Source organism: Myxocyprinus asiaticus, chromosome 3 (genome assembly GCF_019703515.2).
Source record: "Myxocyprinus asiaticus isolate MX2 ecotype Aquarium Trade chromosome 3, UBuf_Myxa_2, whole genome shotgun sequence".
In the NCBI taxonomy this organism is placed as follows: Eukaryota; Metazoa; Chordata; class Actinopteri; order Cypriniformes; family Catostomidae; genus Myxocyprinus; species Myxocyprinus asiaticus.
This window is the reverse complement of record NC_059346.1, coordinates 17,529,740-17,553,062: the sequence shown is the minus strand read 5'-3', so window position 1 is coordinate 17,553,062 and position 23,323 is coordinate 17,529,740. Positions and strand designations below refer to the sequence as shown.

General features: G+C 39.5%; 1 protein-coding gene and 1 long non-coding RNA gene across 5 annotated transcripts in view; one reads left to right on the top strand and one right to left on the bottom strand.

The window, feature by feature from the left end:
- Positions 1 to 23,323, top strand: part of LOC127429199 (connector enhancer of kinase suppressor of ras 2-like) — a 79,447-nt gene that overhangs the window by 48,372 nt on the left and 7,752 nt on the right. The window contains exons 11-18 of the mRNA XM_051678077.1: positions 18 to 178; positions 902 to 982; positions 7,015 to 7,253; positions 7,801 to 7,835; positions 16,077 to 16,125; positions 16,485 to 16,533; positions 16,695 to 16,867; positions 17,235 to 17,308. Coding sequence (XP_051534037.1) covers positions 18 to 178; positions 902 to 982; positions 7,015 to 7,253; positions 7,801 to 7,835; positions 16,077 to 16,125; positions 16,485 to 16,533; positions 16,695 to 16,867; positions 17,235 to 17,308 — 861 coding nt within the window. The remainder of the gene's footprint in view (positions 1 to 17; positions 179 to 901; positions 983 to 7,014; positions 7,254 to 7,800; positions 7,836 to 16,076; positions 16,126 to 16,484; positions 16,534 to 16,694; positions 16,868 to 17,234; positions 17,309 to 23,323) is intronic.
- On the bottom strand, positions 38 to 23,318 carry LOC127429309 (uncharacterized). Of its 4 annotated transcripts, none has more exons than XR_007895259.1 (5): positions 22,461 to 23,292; positions 22,107 to 22,328; positions 21,708 to 21,823; positions 17,748 to 17,874; positions 42 to 176 (listed from the first exon to the last, which is right to left on the bottom strand). It is a non-coding gene; the product is annotated as an uncharacterized LOC127429309 (long non-coding RNA). The 4 variants fall into 4 exon arrangements; XR_007895261.1 differs by lacking the exon at positions 17,748 to 17,874 and adding an exon at positions 895 to 955 and having other exon boundaries at positions 97 to 176; positions 22,461 to 23,318; XR_007895258.1 differs by lacking the exon at positions 17,748 to 17,874 and having other exon boundaries at positions 38 to 176; positions 22,461 to 23,278.

Below are 23,323 nucleotides of genomic sequence, written 5' to 3'. Positions count from 1 at the left end.
TTCTCTCTCTTTCTCAGGGAGGAGGATCTGGATCGGGGTGGGTTTGGTGTATTTGGTTCTGATTCTCCAGGGTATTTTGTAGAACAGGAGGTACTTGGAGGGCAGTACTTCCCCCTCCTGGAGGAGGATTCTGGGAGAAATACGGGACTGCGACGCAGAGACCGAACGCCAACTCACTGTAAGAAAAAACACATGCATAAAACTAACATGCACATGCATAACTAGCAATGAACAATATATTTTTTACAGCATTTGATTGTAAAAAAAATAAAAAAAATAAAAATACAATTGTTCATTGTTAGTTCTTGTTAGTTCATAGTGCATTAACTAATGTTAACATATACAATTTTTGATTTTAAAAATGTTTTGATATATATTAAAATGCTATGTTAACAAATGGAACCTTATTGTAAAGTGTTCCCCTTTTTACTTTCTGTACTTACGTCACTGAATTTAAACTTTGATACTTTTGATACTTTACGTTATTCCTTTTACCAAAACTTTATTGTTTCTTAGTCATTTATTGTCCACTGAATCTACAAATATATACTGTCTACACACTGTATATAATATACTGCATGCTGTATTTAATAATATATGAAACAGTACAAAGTTTACAACCATAAATATTTAAATTGTTGTGTGCTAAGTCAATGTTACATGGTACATTTTGTGGCATTTCTGGATGTGTGCCATTTTTAAAAGCAGGACATTGATGCAGTGCATTACAGGAGATTACAGCATTAGTGAGCTCTATCCTTAAACTGTAAATCTCAGCCAATTTAGTATGTTGTACAACTCTGTACAGTGATACCCATTGAGAGTAGAGATGATAGATGTTATCTAAAACACAGCATACAATACACAACCACACTCAAATGTTGTATGTATCACCGTGTAGGTGACCCCCGGCAGATTTCCATGGGAACTGAGTGGCTGGCAGAGCCTCAGGAATCTGGTGTTTACAAAAGAGGAAGCAGAGGTGATGATTTTACCTATTAGTTTTGTTTCATTGTAGGCAATGTTAGTCTATTAGTCTGTGAAGGAAAATTAAAGCTGTTTCCCCAAAAATGGCATTAAGAACTTGTCTTTTAAAGATTGTCAGATGTTTATCTCAATGATGATTTTGAGGTCAGAGCTAAGTGTTGTGATGCTAACATAAAAGCTCCATCTCTGATCCTAACTATATCAGTAAGGGAGAGTGGGGCAAGCCAGTTGATATCCACAGCTTGTATCTAGTGAACTGTGCCAAATATTTGTTATGTGACCATATATTCAAGAAATGCTTATCATTTTAGATGAGATGATGTTTTTTGGCATGTCAAGGTTACTTTTCTTTGTGGTAAGTAAAAAGATCATCAAAATAAAAAAAAAATCACCCAGATCAAAAAATACATGTCATGCTTGTTGATCATTTGCTAACATACAAAACATGTAAGGGGACCTGGGTAGCTCAGCAAGTATTGACACTGACTACCACCCCTGGAGTCGTGAGTTCGAATCCAGGATGTGCTGAGTGACTCCAGCCACCTCCTAAGCAACCAAATTGGCCCAGCTGCTAGGGAGGGTAGAGTCACATGGGGTAACCTCCTCGTGGTCGCGATTAGTGGTTCTCGCTCTCACTGGGGCACGTGGTAAGTTGTGTGTGGATCGCGGAGTGTAGCATAGTGGGAATTGGGCATTCCAAATTGGGGAGAAAAGGAGATACATTTTTTTTTTTTTTGTAAAACATACAAAACAAGTATATTACTTTAAAGGGATAGTTCACCCAAAAATGAAAATTCATTGTTTACTTACCCTCATGCCATCCCAGATGTGTATAACTCTTTCTGCTAAACACAAACAAAGATATTTAGAAAAATATCTCAGGTCTATAGGTCCATACAATGCAAGTGAATGATGACCTGAACTTTGAAGGTCCAAAAAGCACATAAAGGCATATGACTGCAGTGGTTAAATCCATGTCTTCAGAAGCGATATGATAGGTGTGGATGAAAAACAGATCAAAATTTCTGTCCTTTTTTACTATAAATCTCCACTTCCACTTTCACTTCCACACTCTTCTTCTTTTGTTTTTGCCGATTCACATTCCTCATGCATATCGCTACCTACTGGTCAGGGAGGAGAATGAATAGTAAAATTGGACTTAAATATTGATCTGTTTCTCACCCACATCCATTGTATCGCTTTTGAAGATATGGATTTAACCACCAGAATCGTATTGATTTCTTTTGTACTGCCTTTATGTTTTTTGGACCTTCAAAATTTGGGCCAGCTTTCACTTGCATTGAATGGACGTACAGAGCTGAAATATTCTTCTAAATATATTTGTTTGTGTTCAGCAGAAGAAAGAAAGTCATACTAGGATGGCATGAGGGTGAGTAAATGATGAGAGAATTTTCCTTTTTGGGTGAAATATTCCTTTAACTAAAGATTAGTGCTTTTCAAGGCATTTTCCCCAAAATGATGGCTGTGGGGCAAATTGAGCCAAATGCTCTAGGGCCACGGTTTTCAAACTGGGAGGCGCGCCTCCCCAGGGGGGCACCAGAGCTTGTCAGTGGAAGATTGTCAGTGGAGATTGATGATAAATGCAACTAGTAAAATCAAAAGATACATAAATACTATAAAAATGTATTGTCAAGATAAATAAAAATTAATAGCTTAATGGACCGTAGCGTTATGGTGTTATAATACTATTATATGTCATGAACGAATGCATATCATGCGAGAGCGCATCCATGTACCGGTTGTGCTCGCACAAATCTCTCCGCTCGCACGCTGATTTCCTTCGTTTTCGCACAAAACTAAACACGCGCTCTCAAATCTATCGCTCGTAGAGTGCGTGTGCACGCTCAAAATGTGTCCTGTGCACTCGTGAATCTATTATAAAGCTATCCGTATAGCTCTGCCTCTGTTCTGCTATCACGATGTGTCCATTGTTACGAGTTCAACATGATATCGGGGTCGAAGTGTCTTCATGTGTTTGTGACAAGTGCAGTTTCACAAAGAGACAGACTCTGGCTCATGTGATGCAAATTTATCACAAATATAGGCTAAAAAACAGTTAAGTAATTCCATTTTCATAAGGGCAAACATGCATTTTCAATAATAATAATGCAGAATACAGTTTCATATTATTAATAGAAATATTTATAGCCGTTAATCACGCACCAGTGTAAGACATAGTGCCGAATGAGTCTGTCAGACTGAATTTAAGGTTATTGATCATCATTGGGGAATTGCTCCAATGTCTGAAATATGATGAATTTTGATAATATAACACTAGATAAAAATACCTGATAAAATTTCAAATAAGTGGCCAAAATGTACTGCTGTTTTTAGAGGAAGAAAGATATTGTTGACATTTAGTATAGGCCATCTTATGTATGATTTACCAGGCTTTTGTATAGGCTTATATACAACATTATTGTATGTATATAAATCTGCAAAATTCTTGTACATTTTGTTGGGGGGGGGGACTTACTATTTAAGACTTTGAAAACCCCTGCTTTAGGGCAATTTAAGCCAGTGATTCACCTGTATACAATACTATACAATTGTATCTATAAGTTCTTTTGGTAAGAAAGTGTTAAATAAGAACATTAACGTCACAAAACAATAAAAGAACCAGTGACATTTCTTAGTAGGAGAGCTCAGAGGAAGAGAGAATTGATTCAGAGAATACAGACCTGCAGGTTGGTGACTTTGTTCTAGTGAACTTTGCAACCAAAAGCAGGAAACACTGTTACATTTTCTTGTTGAAGAAGGTTGAGTGAAACAAAGTTGGGCCATCTAAAAAAAATATATATATATTTTATCACTTTTTTCTCCCCAAATGCCCGATTCCCACTACTTAGTAGGTCCTCGTGGTGGCGCGGTTACTCACCTCAATCCGGGTGGCGGAGGACAAGTCTCAGTTGCCTCTGCTTCTGAGACCGTCAATCTGCGCATCTTATCACATGGCTCGCTGTGCATAACACCGCGGAGACTCACAGCATGTGAAGGCTCATGCTACTCTCCGTGATCCACGCACAACTTACAATGCGCCCCATTGAGAGCGAGAACCACTAATCGTGACCATGAGGAGGTTACCCCATGTGAATCTACCCTCCCTAGCAACTGGGCCAATTTGGTTGCTTAGGGGACCTGGCCGGAGTCACTCAGCACACCCTGGATTCGAACTTGCGACTCCAGGGGTGGTGGTCAGCATCAGTACTCGCTGAGCTACCCTGGCACCCCGGGGCATTTTTCTTTAAAGAAGCTACCGTAGTTTGATTGTTCAGTCTAGTGTAGGTTTTTTTGTCATAAAATATTCAGTAAATATTTCTGGTGATTTTGAAAATTACAACAAAAAAAAGAGACCACCCTAAGTATCTATGTCATTCTGGTCCCTAGCTGTGCCTTGAGTTCCTCCTTTAATGTAAATGTATGGGAATTTTAGCTCCTTTTATCTTTCACCAGGTGAAAACTGTAAGTCTGATTGCTTAGAAAAGTAAGAGCACACCTCCTCTCAATAAGCTGCATGATGTGAGGTATCATTCATGTCTGCTGCACGGATGATGCGGGTTGAGTTATGCGAGTTATGAGCAATAATAACAGTAGGTAAAAACTGGCCCATCTTGCCAATGTCTAAGCACTAATGTATAAAAGATTTTAACTCCCTGTGTAATAAGCAGAACGTTCACGCTGACAATAACCAACTTTGCTGTTTGTTTTCTGGGATGTGAGAGGTGAAGATGAAACCATAATAAGTAAAATTAGTAATTCATTGCTTGACATTCTTTTCTTTTTTGAAACAGAACTCTAAAAATAGAACAGAGAACATGTAGGAGACACTTGCACTGATATAAATAGAAGGCAAACCTCTATGAGGGGAAATAAACCTCTCAAACCACACACATACAGGAAGGTGTCAGAATAGTTTCACTTAAAAAGTAATTATGAGTTGAATAGTTTGCAATATGTCAAAGATCTTTTAAGGCAAGTCAGTTTACTTGGTGGTAATCTTGGCAACGGCCCCAGACAGCTATTTTTTATGTAGACAAAGGGCATACAAGTAGGTTACAACTCCTATCTGCTTGAATGGGGAAAGTCAGAAATCTCCAAAACTGTTTGTCAGAATTATGTTTTAACATTTTTTAAATCAGCAATAAAATATAACAACAATGGCATCATAAATTGTGCTTCTTTTGCTCAAATCACGTAATATATATATATTTTTAACCCGGTCCAGCTAATGCACATGTGCATTTTATTATATTATTTTTTTATATTTTATTGTGTCTATCCGTTCAAGACATTTCTCAATACATTGTACCTTCCATTAACATTCTTTGTAATAGACACATTTATTTATTAATTTTTCTCTTTTTTTATGTGTATTACAAATATATAAATGATATTTCTGGTGTTATAAAATATCTCATTGTGATGAGGAGGAGAGCGGGAATCGGGCTAATCAGCCGAGGAGAGGGATAAATGCAGTGGGACGCAGGAGTTTGGGAGAGAGAGAGCCACATGAAGCTGCAGTGTGTGCGTTTGTGTTTATGTTTTGTCTTTATGTTTTAATGTTTCATTAAATATTATTATTTAAATATAATATTTTCCTTTCCCATCCTAAACCGTGTTACACTCATATTCTTTTTTTTTTTTTCAGCATTTTCTTGCCAAAATGGAGACTCTGCTCCCATTCCCGATCTGTTATTTTTGTATTAAGTTCTATTTCCCATTTTCCTTTCATATTATATAATTTCTCAACATTCATTTCTTGGAATATTTAATACATTTGTCATATTGCATTTTCTATTTTATTGGTTTTATTTACTTGTATTATATACCTCAAAAGGGGATGAATATCATATCATTTATTTGAAATTCATCTTTCAAATAATGTCTTATTTGTAAGTGTCTATTGAATGATTTCCTATTGTATCCATATGTTAAAAATATTTCCTCAGATGTACTCATCCCTTTTTCATCATACATTTTAACATTTATAAGTCCTTTACTAGCCCGAACCTTAAAAACATAAGTCATTTGGTGTGAAATCTGGATCTCGTGCCATTTCTCTTAAAACAAAAAATGTCTTGATCATAATATTCATTTCTTTACAAGTAATTTTCCAACATTTAAAAGTTTTACTAATGCAGTAATATAGGTATATTGCTCAACATTAAATTTTTCCCATAAAATATCAGTGTAATAATTGCTTCCACCAAACCAGTCTCTTTCACTTTGAATTGCTATCATTGTCCATTCACATGGAGATTGGCTTGATCTGTGATGCATAATAATTATTCACCAGATTGCATGTGCATTTTAGAGTAAAAAACCCCCACAATAACAGGCAACGTTTCTATCAAAGGCAATAGGATATTTTAAAGGAATAGTTCACCAGAAAATGATCATTCTCCCATCATTTACTTACCATTATGCCATCTTAAACTCGTTTGACTTTCTGTCTTCTGAGGAACACAAATGAAGATATTTTTATGGAAATATGATGTGAGTATATCCATACAATGCAAGTCAATGGGGTCCAATGCTTTCAAGCTCCAAAAAGGACAATAAGGCTCTCACCCAATACCGAACATATCACTTCAGAAGACATGGATTAAACCACTTGAGTCGTATGGACTATCATCATGCTGGCTTTATGTCCTTTTTAGAGCTTGAAAGTGTTGGACCCCATTGACTTGCATTGTATGGAAAGATTCAAATCCTATCTTAAACAAAATATCTTCATATGTGTTCAAGAAGAAAGAAAGTCATACGAGTTTGAGATGGCATAAGGGTAAGTAAATGATGAGAGAATTATCATTTTCCGGTGAACAATTTCCTTAACTGATTTCACATATAAAATTTTTCCTCCTCCTTATATTGTCCCTGAATATGCACAGTTTTCACTATATGGTTCCATTCTAAGTCCTTTTGCTGTCTTTCCCTCAGAATCTGGCTCAATGCTTGTTTCTGTCTTTCTCTCCAAAACAAACTTCCTCTATTTTTTTCGATTAGATTCGGACTCCTCCCTCTTGCGGTTCCTCAGTGATGACAGAATTATGCTCATCCAGGAAGAGGCAGAGTTTTCCCAACGTGACACAAGCAGGCGATCAAGGAAAAAGAGCCGAAATCCCAGCAGCCCCAGTTTTCCCATCAGTCCCTCTATGCTTACCCCACCAGTGCGTCTGGACACAGGTCCCCCCGAGGGTCTGCCTTTCCCCGTGTCCGACTCAAATACAATGCCACACTACCATGTGAGTGATATGTCGAATCTGATCAGAGGTTTGACTGTTCTCAAGGCAATAGGACAGATACTACACAGAGCACAAGCACAGTTGGATGGTTTGAGGAAGTCCACGGTTCAAAACACATGGTCTTTAATTAATACAAACTCAGAGGTGTTTCGTAAAACTACTGATATTTATGTGTGTTTGAACAAAAATCATTCTCATTTGTTCCTGTAGCTCAACTGGTAGATCATGGTGATCAAAACATCAAGGTCATGGGTTTGATTCCCATGTATAGCTTGAACACAAAATGAGTCACTTCCGAACATCCTTTGTCACCCTCAAAGATTACTGTTCTTAAGTAAATTTTTGGTCCATTTGTCTATGAAGAGGTCAGACGTTGATGTCACTGCTTTGGTTACACACATTTGTGCAATATTGTCATGTGTTCATTGACACCCACAGATACACGCACACTCACACACAGTTCTCTGGCAGTAGTTTCAATTTTGTAAGAACAGGAAATGTAAATCTCTCTTCCTTTCTCTCTCTTTCATTCTGTTCATTGCCCCAGAGAGCTGCAGACACACTCCGAGCAGATGCCGATAGGTGAGTAACCGCAATACCTTCTTTAAAACTTTTCCCTGAGGTCCAGTTATAATGTAAGTAAAAACTTTTGTACCAAAAACAGTCATACATATATAATGTAGTTTTAGTATTATAGTCATAGTAATATTGCCATTTTCCATCCTCTCCTGACTCTTTTTAGTAAACAGGCTTGTTTGCTGCTTTGCCTTTAAGACTTCTATGTAAACACCCTCTTCGCATGTTAAATGATACACAGCACTCACACTGCCGCATCCTTCAACAGCCTCTTTGCAAATCCTGAATTACTCTGTGAAAGATTCACAAAACAATCGCTTAAACTGCTCGGACTGAAACGATTACAAACCTTCTTAAAAATAAACTTTAGCCACTCTTTTTTAACCTTAAGATCCTTCAGAAAGATATGTATAGTGCTGGTGCTAAAAACAATACAAGAGAGAGTCACGTGGCGCCATGCGAGGAGCAGATGTGTGAACGGCGAGCTCTGTGCACTTTGCTAGTTTTAATACTATTTGTGACATAAACCGGTGAGATTTGATACACCCTGATTCTTAAATGTTCTAGGAAGACAATATGTCAAAGAATTCGAAATTCTCGGGATCTGGAGATATTAAAAGACATTTACGTGCTCAAGCTGAAGCCCCTCAGCAATTCAGACGGTGAACTGAAAGAAATCCGGCGTGAACTGATCAATGTGTCGGCAATGCTGACGACGGTCGTTGCAGACTTGGAGGATCATGCTGTGATACGTCGATCGATCACTTCCATTGAGACGAAATTCTCTGAGATGGTTACAAGAGTTGTGGATGTTGAGAAACAGATCGATTATCTGGAGACATCGGAGAGGGAATTAGCTGCTAACCCGCTAGTAACCAAGGGAGATTTAGAACGCGTCTGGGAAAAACTGGAGGATTTGGAGAATCGTAATCGACGAAACAATGTCCGAATTGTTGGAATTCCTTTCCTTTACTCCTCAAGGCGAGACGTAAAGGAAAGATTTCTTGGAACAACCACAGCATTTTCTTGTTCCCAGACTTTACGAATTTGACAAGAGAGAAACGTGATCGATTCAAGGAATGCAAGAAACTCTTACATCTTCGGAAGGTTGCGTTTACTCTGATGTTTCCGGCCAAACTGAGAATAGATACTAAGGATGGCCGTAGATAATTTACATGCCCACAGCAAGCATTGTCCTACATAAAGACATTGGAGTGAGTAAGCCATTTGGTGATCTTCATGTTGCCGCCTAGTGGACCTGACTCACTGAATATTCTCTTGACTGTCCGAGAAAACTGAGCGCCTTCTTCGTTTCGTTTTGTGCAGGTTCCACCTAGTGGCTGGAGTATGTTTTGTGTAGTATCATTTTTTCGGACCGTTTGTGGATGAATCTGCACGTTTTGGGTGCTTATGCCTCCTGTGGCCTGGAGTTGGTTTTGTGGAATATTTGTTGTAGGACATTGGAGTGAGTTTGACTGCCCGAAGAACTGAACGGGCCATTTTATTTTTTTTGTGCTGGTTCCACTTGTGGCTGGAGCTTGTTTTGTAGAGGCACACACCTTTGAGACAGTTAAGTAGATAAATCGACACATTTTTTATGTGTTTATTCCGCTTATTGGCTGGAGTTTGTTTTATGGATTATTTTCTGTTATGTAAATCTGTCTCACAAAATTTGTATAGAAGCACCGGACTTGAGCAATCCGACGGCAAAGTTATCACAGGGGCTCTCGTTGTCGTACATGGACTGTTTGAGTTTAGAGGGATAGATGCCGGTTGGCGCTGTCGTGCGCGGTTAATGTGCACGTTTTTCTTATTTCTGTTTGTTTGGTTCGGGGTTTAATTGTTCCACTAATGTTAGAATGTGGTCTTTATAATTTAATTTTTGACACACAATCTATTTTTTCTAATATGTCAAAATGTAAAATGTTAATATGAGTGGATTGTCTCTCTCCACGTGGAATGTGAATGGGCTGGGGCACCCCATAAAAAGAAGGAAAGTTATTTATTTTCTTAATTGAAAGAAATTTGATATAATGTTTCTTCAAGAAACCCATCTTTCCCTGCAGGAAGCTGAAAAATTTGGGAAGATATGGGGTGGGCATGTTTTCTTTAGTGCTGGCTCAATAAAGAGCAGGGGAGTCATTACATTAATAAGTAAACATCTACAATTCAAATTTCTCAAACAGATTAAAGATAAATTAGGAAGAGTCATTGTTGTTTTAGCAGAAATTCAGGGGCAAAGGTTGATTTTGACTAATAATTACGCATCTAATACTGATGATCAGGGCTGTTTTTATAGATCTTGAAGGGATGTTGCAAGCCACTGGCACCCCTCATGATATAATATTGGGAGGAGACTTTAATCTTTTGATGGACTCAGTCCTTGATCACAGTGAAGCAAAAGTGTGTAAGCCCCCTAGGGCAACATTGATGCTTAACAGTATGTGTAAAAATCTTGGATTTACAGATATTTGGAGACTTTTGAACACATCTGGTAGGGATTATTTTTTTCATCAGTCCATAAAATCTATTCTAGAATAGATTTTTTTTTATATCTAGGTCCCTCATTTCATCTGTTGTTGATTGCTCAGTTGGAAACCTCTTAGTCTCAGATCACGCCCTGTTGAGTTTTGAGATGTTGCCACATACAGAGAAAAATAAATCATATAGTTGGTGCTTTAATGTATCCCTTTTGCAAAATCCTGAATTTAAAAAATGTTAAAGGCTGAAATCAATGTTTATATGGAGACCAACTGGTCCTCAGTATCCTCTGTGGGCGTGGCTTGGGAGGCACTTAAGGCGGTTCTTAGGGGTCGGATCATATAGTATGCCTTGTTTGTCAAAAAATCCAAAGCACGAGAACTCGTGGAGTTGAAAGGAAATATTAAAAGTGCAGAGGCAGAGCTGAATCGCCGAATGTCGTCTGATGGCCTCAGAGAATTGACCCAATTGAAATACAGATATAATACTATTTTGTCGCAGAAGGTGGAGTTTTGGCTATTCAGGGCAAGACAGTCATACTTTGAGTCAGGGGACAAAGCATGGAAGCTTTTGGATAGATACATAAAGCAGAGAGAGTCTTTCTCTACCATTCCCTCAGTGAAATCTGCTGGTGGTGAAATGTTTACCTCAGCCATTGATAATAATGCTTTTAAAGAATTCTATCTTAATCTCAATAGTTCCACGTCTTCATCTACTGATGAAGATATTAGAAACTTTGTGGAACCATTAGAACTCCCCAAATTGACGAAGAAGCAAAAAAATTATCTTGATTCTGAGTCAGCTTGGCGAGGTAATTAAGGCCTTGCCTACAGACAAGGCTCCAGGGCCAGATGGCTTTGCCCCTGAATTTTTTAGATATTAAGCTACAGAACTGGCTCCACTTTGGTTAGAAGTTTATACGGAATCATTAAAGAATGGGAAGCTTCTGCCAACAATGACACAAGCCAGGATCAGTCTGATTCTTAAAAAGGACAAAGATCCATGTGAGTGTAAGAGTTACTGTCCAATTTCCCTTATCCAGCTAGACGTAAACATTTTGTCAAAAGTTCTGGCTAACCGATTAAGTAAAGTTATGACATCTCTTATACATGTAGATCAGGTGGGGTTTATTCGGGGCCGCAGCTCTTCTGATAACTTTAGGCGTTTCATCAATATCATGTGGTCAGTGGCGAATGATCAGACTCCGGTTGCTGCCATCTCATTTGGCAGAATGGGATTATTTTTTTACGATTTTGAAAATATACAGGTTCGGGAACACTTTTATTGGATGGATTAAATTACTTTATTAAACAAATGGATTAATTTCAGGATATTTTAGTCTGGATAGGGGCACCCCATTATTGTTCTGTCTTGCCCTGTAACCTTTAGCAGCCGCGATAAGAAAGGAGGATGATTTTCCAGAGGTGGTGGCGGGAAGTATGGCGTATAAGCTTTTGCTTTACGCAGATTATATTTTATTAATCGTCTCTGACCCCATTAGATCAGTGCCTTGCCTCCACAGAATTATTAATACATTTTCTAAGTTCTCAGGATACAGAGTCAATTGGTCTAAATCCAAAGTTTTGGCTCTAACAGCGTACTGCCCAGGAACGGCCTTCCAGCCGGGTGCCTTCCAGTGGCCCAAACAGGGCATTAAGTATTTGGGCATTTTATTCCCAGCAAATTTGTGTGATTTAGTTAGTTAATTCTGACCCCTTAATAAAAAGTTTTCTAGCGATGTGAGCTGGTGGGTTTCATTACATTTATCTATGATTGAGACGGTTAATGTTATTGAAATTAATTGTATTCCAAAATTCAACTACCTGCTACAGTCTCTCCCTGTAGATGTCCCCCTCTCTTATTTCAAGCAATTTGATAGCATAGCGAAGACCATCATTTGGAATGGTAAGCGTGCTAGATTACATTTTAATAAGTTACATAGGTCGATCGACAAAGGTGGGCTTGGCCTACCCAAGATTTTGTTTTATTATTATGCATTCGGTCTCAGACATTTGGCTCATTTGTCGCTTCCACCTGAGAAAGCCCCTCCCTGGTTTTGTATTGAACAGGAAGTTCATGCCCCTATTTTGCCATTGCAAAGCCTTTCTATCAAACTAACCAGAGAAGTTAAGTTACACCATGTTGTCTCGCATTTGCACTCGGTATGGACAAAAGTGTCCAGAATGTTTCATTCTGACATTTATTTAAATGTTGCCTCAAGCATATGGCTGAACCCTAAATTATGTATTGATAAGTCCCCTTTCTGCTGGTCAGAGTGGATTGTGAGGGGGGTTACTACACTCGGTGACCTATATGAGAGCGGAGTGTTGAGATCTTTTGAAGGTTGGGTTCAACATTTTGGGATTCCTAGATCTCAGTTTTTTAGGTATTTACAGCTGCACCACCTGCTCTGTACTATTTTTGGGAGTAACATACATCCCCCTAAAATGGCAGACAATCTGGGAGTGGTGATAACTGCTTTTGGAAAAGGTCATGAGGCATCAGTGTATTACTCCCTGTTAATTCAGAGTCTGGGGGACGGAGCCTTAACTTCTATCAAGAGATTATTGGAGAAAAATGTAAACTTTAAGGTATTGGAGGAAGGAGTGTGGGCTAGGATTTAAAAAATGTCAAGTCTTCATCTAGAGATGCAAGGATGCGCCTTACGCAATTCAAGATTATACATCGATTGTATGGGACCCCCTCTAGATTGTATAGGCTTGGTCTTAAAGGCATACCTACCTGCTGGTGATGCCAGTCGGAGGATGGAGACATGGCCCATGTTTTTTGGTGGTGTGTTGAGATGAAAGTTTGGATGAAAGTTTTGTGTTTGGAGTTTTGTGTGTGACGTGTTGGGCACTCGGATTTCGTTTTGCCCCAGACTCTGTGTTTTGGGCGATGGGGAGGTCATCGATGTGGGGAATAAAAACATAAAGAATTGGACCAGTGTGATGGTTGCCTGACAGATTGTTTTGAGGGGCTGGAAGTCTGCTGAAGCGCCCCCATTTCAGGAGTGGTGTACAGAGATGGGGAGGGTGGCAGCATATGAGGAAGTGGTATTTAGTAGACTGGGTAATTTGGATTTGTTTGCTGGGAAATGGGGCAAGTGTTATAAAAAATATATATAATTTTTTATTAGTATTTTATTTTTATTTTTTTTTGTGTGTATATGCTCATGTGACCACGGGAGTGTTTGTTGGGGATCAGGGTGGGGGATTGGGAGGGGTGGGGATTAAATGTTAAATGTTGATTCCATGTATATATGTTTTGCTTTTCGTATTTTCTGTGTGAATCAATAAAAATGTTAATTGCAAAAACAAAACAAAAAGATGGAAAATATCTAAAAAGTACATGTGTAAATTATTCCGATCCTGCCACGCTCATAAAAAAAAATAAAATAAAAAAAAACAATACAAGAAGAAGTATAAGATTTGGCAGATTTCCCCACATTTTACTCTTATCATTAGTTCTTCCGGTGTTATGAATAATAGTATTTATCCTACTTCCTCCTTATTACCTTACTGTGACCTGGCCAAGTTTCTGAACATGAAACTAGCATCATTCATGCGTAAACGTGTAATGTTTTGGGTTTCTGATATTAGAAATCCAAGGATTTCAAAACTAGTTATTTTTGGAACTTGGTATTGATCAATCCTTCTGGTCTGGGGAGCAAGTCTTCAGTTCTGAAAGTTACAGTATGTTTTAAAAGTAAAACAAACTCTTTTATTTCAAAAGATGTTGGAACTTTGATTGCTTATGATATGACCCCTTTAAAGGTCTTGACTGAGAGTTAGAGATTGTTTAATCTGGTCTCTAATCTGGCTGCAAACTTTCATGTTGTTACAGACAGACAGGATGTTAGTATATCTTTATTTGGGCACAAGACAGTCACCTTTCCTAATTATATGCCATTTGTTTTAGAATGAGGAACAGAAATTACTTGGCTGAAGTCTAAAGGAGCTGTAAGATTTCAGAGAGGTTTAGTTCTCTGTGAGATTTCAGTGCTGTGAGACGTCTTTAACTGAAGACGGAAGGATCTCTGTTTATTTGCTGTTACGACATATACAAAAAACCAGATAAAACAGCTTCATCAGCATGGTGTGTATATATGGAATGAGGGTGTGTATGTGGTTCAGGTTGTGTGTGAGAACGAGCAGCTGTGCTAGGGTTCTATTAGTTAGAATCAGGTGTAAAGCTGACCTGAGACATCTTGTCCAATACCTGTGGTTTTGTTTGTCTTAAATTTTGACAGTACAAAACATTTTTATTTTGTAATTTAGTTTAAAATAACATTTAATTTAATTGTATTATTTATTTTGCATTATTCTTTAAGGATTAGATCACCCAAAAATGAAAATTCAGTCATTGTTTCCTCACCCCTGTGTTGTTATAACCCTATATGACTTTCTTTCTTTTTATTAACACAAAGGGAGAAATTGTGAAAATGTTGACCACATCATCAAGCTTCAAAAGGACACAAAAGTATCATTCAGAAGTCTAATCAATTTTTCAATGAGACTCATGATTGTTATGAAAGCATACGATAAGATTTGGTGAGAAACAAACCGAAATCTAATGTATTATTTAGTGAAAATGTTCACTGACCATTGATCTTGTTTTGTTTATCTAAAATCAGGTCTGCCACAGTGATAGCGACAACAGAATACAACACAGCTGCACAAAAAACAGAGAACAGAACTTACTATATATGTCTAAAGAGTTTGGAGTTGAAGAATTGATGCATTTCTATGCCCAGCCTTATTTTTTTAATGGAGTACTCAGAAATCAACAGAGACTGTGGCAGGGCAGAGGGCGGGGCCGGGTCGTGATTCCGCACACCCGGCCCCTAATTGGGCTGATTAGCCCGAGAGGGATAAAGGCTGACTGGAGACGGCAGTATGGCAGAGAGAGAGTTACAGACAGCTGTCTGACACCTGTGTGTGTTTGTTTTTTTGGTTCAGTTTCTCATTAAATATTATTTATATTGTTAAGCCGGTTCTCGCCTCCTCCTTTCCATTGAACTGTGTTACAGAGACATAAAAGAGGATACAGGCAGCCACTGTCACACCGTGTTCTACCCTGACTGCAAACAATATGCAATAAACGTTATCTTTTTTTTTTAATGAAAATCAGAGTTTTTGTCCTAACCAGCAGTGACAAGCGATGGTACGTTCTAGCGATCACTTGTTTTCTATTTTTGGCATCACATGGGTAAATCCTTCCACTTTGAACTGGCACTGGTCCAAACAAACACTTTCAAAAAAATAAGACTGGGCATAGAAATGCATCAATTCTTTGACTACAAACTCTTCAGACAAGTTTAATATGTTCTGTTCTCTGTTTGTGTGCAGCTGTGTTGTGTTCTGTTGTTGCTATCGCTGTGGAGGACCTCATGGAATCATTTATTAGATTTTTGGACTCAATTACTCATTAGACTTATTACTTATGGACTTCTGAATTATACTTTTGCATTCTATTGAAGCTTAAAGAGGTGGTCACCATAAACTGCCATTGTATGACATCAATGAGCACAACATTTTTTCACAACTTCTCCCTTTGTGTTAATAAAAAGAAAGAAAGTCATATTGGGTTATAACAACACAGGGGTGTTGTTTTGTGCTTTGACAATACCTATTATATTTTACCAGCCCCAAAATTAAAACATCATTGAAAATTGAACTCTCTCTCTCTCTCTCTCTCTCTCTCTCTCTCTCTCTCTCTCTCTTTCCTGTCTGTCTCTCTATTTCTTTCTCTCTCTCTCTGCAGGTATGCTAGTTCAGGACTGGACCGACAAGCAGGGGCATCAATGAGGAAGGTAAACCACATGCACACATAATATATGTTGAGATAATTCCTCTGTTACACTCCCAAACACTTAGAAAATATAAAAAATTCAGCATCAGTAGTGTAATGAGAATGAGAATATGTGTATTGAGAATACTTACAGTAGTGTTGGCAACAGAAGTTACAGATTCAACCACATACATTTATGATGTGAGGAGAGTATATCTGAACTTCTCTTGCTGATGCATCATGGGTGAATAAATCTTTATTGACAAAAAAACCGAGTTGGGTAGTGAAAAATAAGTTGATGAACACCAGTTTTTTCCATGACATTATCCAGGTAGACATCTTCTCTCTGTTCCTCATGTCTGTTTCCTCTCCTCTTTCTAGTCTATGCACTATGCCTCTCTGAGGACCAAGCCCAAGAAAAAAAGCAAAGGTACAAGATGTGCACACAGGCCTCTGGTTTTACTTTGAGCACAACCATTGTTGTGTTTAATTACATTGTGTTGTGTTTGTCAGCCTTATCATAGCTTTGTAGTATTCTGTTGTATGTGGTTGCTATTAAATTAAATGCTGTGTGTGTTTGTGTGTGTGTAGGCTCCCTAAGTAGTGCCAGCAGGAGGCGTATTGCTTGCAAAGATTTGGGTCATGGTGACTGTGAAGGCTGGTTATGGAAAAAGAAAGATGCCACTGGCTACTTCACACAGAAATGGAAGAAGTACTGGTTCATTCTCAAAGACTCCAACCTGTATTGGTATACCAACCAAAACGTAAGCAAACAAACTGACTCCCTTCTTTCTTTTTCTTTTGTATGTTTCATGTGTTGTATTCCACTTTCATACAGATCACATTTCACAAGTAATGTTTCTGGAACCACTGTAAAAGCTCAACACCTGAACATCCAATCAGTTATTCTCTCCAGTTATTACCTATCATTCTCTCCTCTATAGAACACATTTATCAATTATCAGCATTCGTCTCGAGTCAGTCTCCATATCCTAACATTGATTGCCAAGTCATGCCTATTTCCCTATATTTAGAGATTTATGCATTTGTGTTATCATGTAACTGCTGTATTTGTGGTGTGTTTGTGATGCAGAAATGATTTCTCCTGTTTTCTTTTGTTTCTTTGCTCAGGATGAGAAAGCAGAAGGCTTCATCAGTCTGCCAGAGTTTCGGATAGACAGAGCGATTGAGTGCAGGAGGAAACAGTGAGTGTTAAAAGTGAGAAGGGTATAGCTGCAGGCATAGCTCCAAAAAGGGGCGGGAGCTCCAAACTGCCAGCAAAGATATAGGGAGCCCCTAACCTAACCCTTTCCCTAACCGTGTGTGGAAGTGATGCACCCTTTTGGAGTTAACGCAACCCCTTTTTGGAGTAACCCCGCCCCTTCTGGTGTAACCCCACCCTCTTTTGGAGATTCTGTCCCCATCTGGAGATCTTTGGCCTGCAGCTATACCTACTTGTTAAAAGTATGGATGGGCATGATTACTTGAGTATGCAGAATTGAAAGCAATGATCGATCATGAAAACGCTGATCTATAATGATCATGCGTGACTTTTCACTAAATTCGAAATTCAGTGACAACTATACACAAATGTGTCAAAATGTGACATTTTGAGATTGATTATGAAATGATTTTTGCCGGTACCTTGCAGTCTGAATCATTACAGCAACATGCTCCAACACAGCGCGCAATGACTTTTTGTCCGGGGCAGAGACAGTGCTCAACACTCTAGAGAAGTGCGCACACCGGAGGAGTTCTTCCTTTCAAACATCTAGACAGAGCACAGGGACTTCAAAACTATTTTCAACCTAACATGGCTTATTAAAAATGTGATGGTTATGGTATCTCCTGTCAAGTCAGCGTGGTCTGCAAATACATGCTTAAGCCATCCATGATGAAAACAGTGGTGGATGCTTATTAAGGTAATCATGGTAACCTGAAGGAAGAGATGAGACACATGCTTGCTTAAAGGGGTAGTTCACCCAACAATGAAAATTCTCTCATCATTTACTCACCCTCATGCCATCCCAGATGTGTATGACTATCTTTATTCTGCTGAAGACACAAAGATTTTAATGCACAATGCAAGTGACTGGGTACCAAAATATTTAAGCTCCAAAAATAACATAAAGGCAGCATAAATTTTAACATAAAATTTTGGAACCCATTCACTTGCATTGTGAGGACCTACAGGGCTGAAATATTCTTCTAAAAATCTTTGTTTGTGTTCAAAAAAATAAATAAATAACAAAGTCATACATATCTGGGATGACATTGGAGTGAGTAAAATTTAAATGTTTGGGTGAACTATACCTTTTACATTCTTTCACTGAGTTGGCCAGTGAGTCTTTACATAATTTTTACATTTACATTTATTCATTTGGCAGACACTTTTATCCAAAGTGACTTACAAAAGAGGAATACATTATAAACTAATCATCTTAAGGAGACAATGGTACGAAAAGTGCTGTATGACAAAGTTTCACTAGCATCAGAATAGTAGTATTCAAGACAGATTTAAGTGCAACAAGGATTTATTTATTTATTTATTTTTAGTGACTGGTTAAGTGTTTTTAGCCATTTTTTGAAGACAGAAAGTGAGTCAGCTTCACGAATGGAGTTGGGAAGGTCATTCCATCAATGTGGTATGATGAAACAGAAAGTCTGGGAAAGTGTTTTCGTGCCTCTTTGTGTTGGTACAACAAGGCACAGAATTCTGGTGGGAACGTAGCTCTGCAGAAATGATTTTAGGTATGCTGGAGCAGACCCAGTGACTGTTCTGTATGCCAGCATCAGAGCCTTGAATTTGATAATGTGCATCAACCGGCAGCCAGTGAAGAGAGACAAGGAGTGGTGTAACATTCACTCCCTTTGGTTCATTAAAGACCAGACATGCTGCTGCATTCTGGATCATTTGCAGGGGTCTAATTGCGCATGCAGGGAGGCCTGCAATGAGAGTGTTACAGTAGTCCAGTCTAGTTATGACAAGTGACTGAACAAGAAGTTATGTGGCATGTTCAGAGAGGAAGGGTCTTATCTTCCTGATATTGTAGAGTGTAAATCTACATGATCGTGCTGTCTTTGAGATGTGGTCTGTGAAATTTATTTGGTTATCGATGGTTACCCCTAGATTTCTTACCATTTTGGAAGGTGTTACTGTAGTTGAACCCAGCTGCACAGTGATGTTGTGTTAAACAGCAGGTTTGGCTGGAAAGACAAGGAGCTCAGTATTGGTTCATCCAGGCCTAGATGTCTGCCAAACAGGCAGAGATTCAAGCAGTCACTGTGGTGTCATTGGGCTGGAAAGACAAGTAGAGCTGTGTGTCATCGGCATAGCAGTAGTAAGAGAAACCATGTGCCTGAATGATGAGTCCTAGTGATGTTGTGTATATAGAGAAGAGAAGTGGCCCAAGCACTGTGCCATGAGGAACCCCAGCGAGTAACTGATGTGACTTGGGCACCTCACCTCTCCAGGCTACTTTGAAGGACCTACCTGAGAGATAGGAATTAAACCAGTCAAGCACAGTTCCTGTGATGCCCAGAGTAGAGAGGGTGGAGAGTAGGATCTGATAGTTGACTGTGTCAAAGGCTGCAGAAAGGTCCAGTAGAATCAGGACGGATGATCTGGATCCAGCTTTTGCCTGTCTCAGCGACTCAGTGACAGACAGCAGGGCAGTTTCGGTGGAGTGTCCACTTTTGAAGCCTGACTGATTGTCATCCAGCAGCTTGTTCTGTGAGAGATACACTATATTGCCAAAAGTATTCGCTCACCCATCCAAATAATTGAATTCAGGTGTTCCAATCACTTCCATGGCCACAGGTGTATAAAATGAAGCACCTAGGCATGCAGACTGCTTCTACAAACATTTGTGAAAGAATGGGCCGCTCTCAGGAGCTCAGTGAATTCCAGCGTGGTACTGTGATAAGATGCCACCTGTGCAACAAGTCCAGTCGTGAAATTTCCTCGCTACTAAATATTCCACAGTCAACTGTCAGTGGTATTATAACAAAGTGGAAGCGATTGGGAATGATAGCAACTCAGCCACGAAGTGGTAGGCCACGTAAAATGACAGAGCGGGGTCAGCGGATGCTGTGGCGCATAGTGCGCAGAGGTCGCCAACTTTCTGCAGAGTCAATCGCTACAGACCTCCAAAGTTCATGTGGCCTTCAGATTAGCTCAAGAACAGTGTGTAGAGAGCTTCATGGAATGGGTTTCCATGGCCGAGCAGCTGCATCCAAGCCATACATCACCAAGTGCAATGCAAAGCGTCGGATGCAGTGGTGTAAAGCACACCGCCACTGGACTTCAGAGCAGTGGAGATGCTTTCTCTGGAGTGACGAATCACGCTTCTCCATCTGGCAATCTGATGGACGAGTCTGGGTTTGGCGGTTGCCAGGAGAACGGTACTTGTCTGACTACATTGTGCCAACTGTGAAGTTTGGTGGAGGGGGATTATGGTGTGGGGTTGTTTTTCAGGAGCTGGGCATGGCCCCTTAGTTCCAGTGAAAGGAACTCTGAATGCTTCAGCATACCAAGAGATTTTGGACAATTCCATGCTCCCAACTTTGTGGGAACAGTTTGGGGATGGCCCCTTCCTGTTCCAACATGACTGCGCACCAGTGCACAAAGCAAGGTCCATAAAGACATGGATGAGCGAGTTTGGTGTGGAAGAACTTGACTGGCCTGCACAGAGTCCTGACCTCAACCCGATAGAGCACCTTTGGGATGAATTAGAGCGAAGACTGCGAGCCAGGCCTTCGCGTCCAACATCAGTGTCTGACCTCACAAATGCGCTTCTGGAAGAATGGTCAAAAATTCCCATAAACACACTCCTAAACCTTGTGGAAAGCCTTCCCAGAAGAGTTGAAGCTGTTATAGCTGCAAAGGGTGGGCCAACATCATATTAAACCCTATGGATTAAGAATGGGTTGTCACTTAAGTTCATATGCGTCTAAAGGCAGATGAGCGAATACTTTTGGCAATATAGTGTAGGCAGAGATTCAAAACTGCCCTTTTAAGTGTTTTTGCCATGAATGGGATGGGAGAGACTGGTCTGTAGTGTTCTCCTTGTGTGGGGTTAAGTGCAGGTTTTTTCAGCAGCGGGGTTACTTGAGCCTGCTTAAATGTAGTGGGAAAAATGCCTGTATGTAGAGATGTGTTAATATTGTGTGTGATTGCAGGTAGGATGGATGGAGAGATGGCCTGGAGAAGGTGGGAAGGAATGGAGTCAAGGGAACAGGTGGTGGGATGGTTGGAGAGGAGTTTAGAGACCTAAGTGTCAGTCAGAAGAGAGAACATAGAGACAGAAGAGCTGCATACAGGAGGTGGGTGTTTGACAGGGTGTGGTGCTGAGCCACATTGTTGATGGCTGTAACCTTATAAGTAAAACCTAATATTAGTTTTTACCTTATTAGTAAAAAATGTGGTGAAGACATCTGCTGTCAGTGATGTGTTAGGCGGTGGAGGGGGAGGAGAGAGAATTGTGTTAAATGTTCTAAACAAGCTGCAAGTGTCTGTGGTGTTGTTGATCTTGTTCTGGTAATAGGAAGTTTTTGCAGATTTAGCGTTATCTGAAAAAGTTGCAAGCAGAGACTGATACTTACCCAGATCTGCTGGATCTTTAGATTTCTGCCATCTCCTCTCAGCCGCCCTGAGGTCAGTCCGATGTTCACGAAGGACATCAGAGAGCCAGGGGCTGGGTAGTGTCATACGTGCTGGCCTAGAGGAGAGAGGACAGATGCTGTCTAGACATGTTGTTAAAATAGACTTTAGTGTGTCTGTGGCAGTGTTTACATCCAGGGTGGAAAATAAGTTTTGTGTGGGAAGAGAGGTAGAGACAGCAGTGGAAAGGCATGAGGGTGAAAGAGAACGGAGGTTACGGCGAAAGGAAACCAGAGGCTGAGTCTGTTTTAATATAGATGGGAGAGTCATGTTGAATGGAACAAAGTAGTGATCAGAGACATGTAAAGGAGTAACAAGAATATTTGAGTTGGTACAGTTACATGTAAAAATGAGGTCCAGCTGGTTGCCCGATCTGTGAGTTGCTGTAGTGCTTAGTCCTTCCAAGTCAAACGAGGCCAGAAGAGCATGAAGTTCATGAAGTTCAGTGACTTGGGGCTTGTCTTGGTGTATGTTGAAATCTCCAAGAACCACAAGTGGCCTACCATCTTCCGGGAAGTAGGACAGCAGGACATCCAACTCCTCGAGAAAATTTGCCAGCTGACCTGGAGGGCGATAGATAACAACAACATGGATTTTTGTGGGTTGCATTATAGTAATAGCATGGAATTCAAAAGCAGTATTGTTACATAGAGAGGAGTGTGGTGAAAATGTCCAGTTGTTTTGAATGAGCAAACCTGTTCCCCCACCTTGTCGAGGGGTGTGAGAGAAGGAGAAGTTGTTGGAGTGAGCAGCGGGTGCTGCTGTATCCTCTGGACATATCCATGTTTCTGTCAGTGCAAGGATGCTGAGGATGGACTGTGTGGTGAAGGCTGGAATGAAGTCAGCTTTGTTCACAGCTTTAGCAATAAATAATACTCTAAAACAAATGAAGCACTGTTTATAGACACACTAAAAACAATGATAGTTTTACACACACTAGACAAAAAACTCTAGCAGTGAATACCCTGGGACAAGTCAAAACAATGTAGCACACACACACCCACATACATTTAAGCGACGTGAGTTCAACACAGTAAACAAACAGCAAAACTCTAGCAATGAATACTATACAACAAAGTAAAACAATGAAATAAACACTTACTGCAGACTCCTGTAGATAGATTGCTTACAAAATATGATGCATTACATTTTGATTATACATTTTTTGTACTTTTTGTAACAGATTACATTATAACAGACTATAATAATGAATTATAAAACGCTGGAACAACTATGAGATGCAGTGTACTTTTCTATGTGCACTCAAGTAATTACTTAGAGTTTAAGTAGAAAAAATGCCCATCCCTAGTTAAAAGACAATAACAATAACTCTAGATAATAAAAAAAAGAAATACTCTATTGTGTTTGCTGGTTTTTGGGTGGGTCTGTGTTTGAAACCTGTAAGCTATAGGAAACTGGGTCACCACAGAACCGCTGATCTCTCTTTTACAAACACACACACACACACACACACACACAAACACACACACACACACTGTGATTCAGTGTATATTAGTTTCTTGTGTCTGAATGTTTGTCTCTTGCTGTTTTGGTTTCA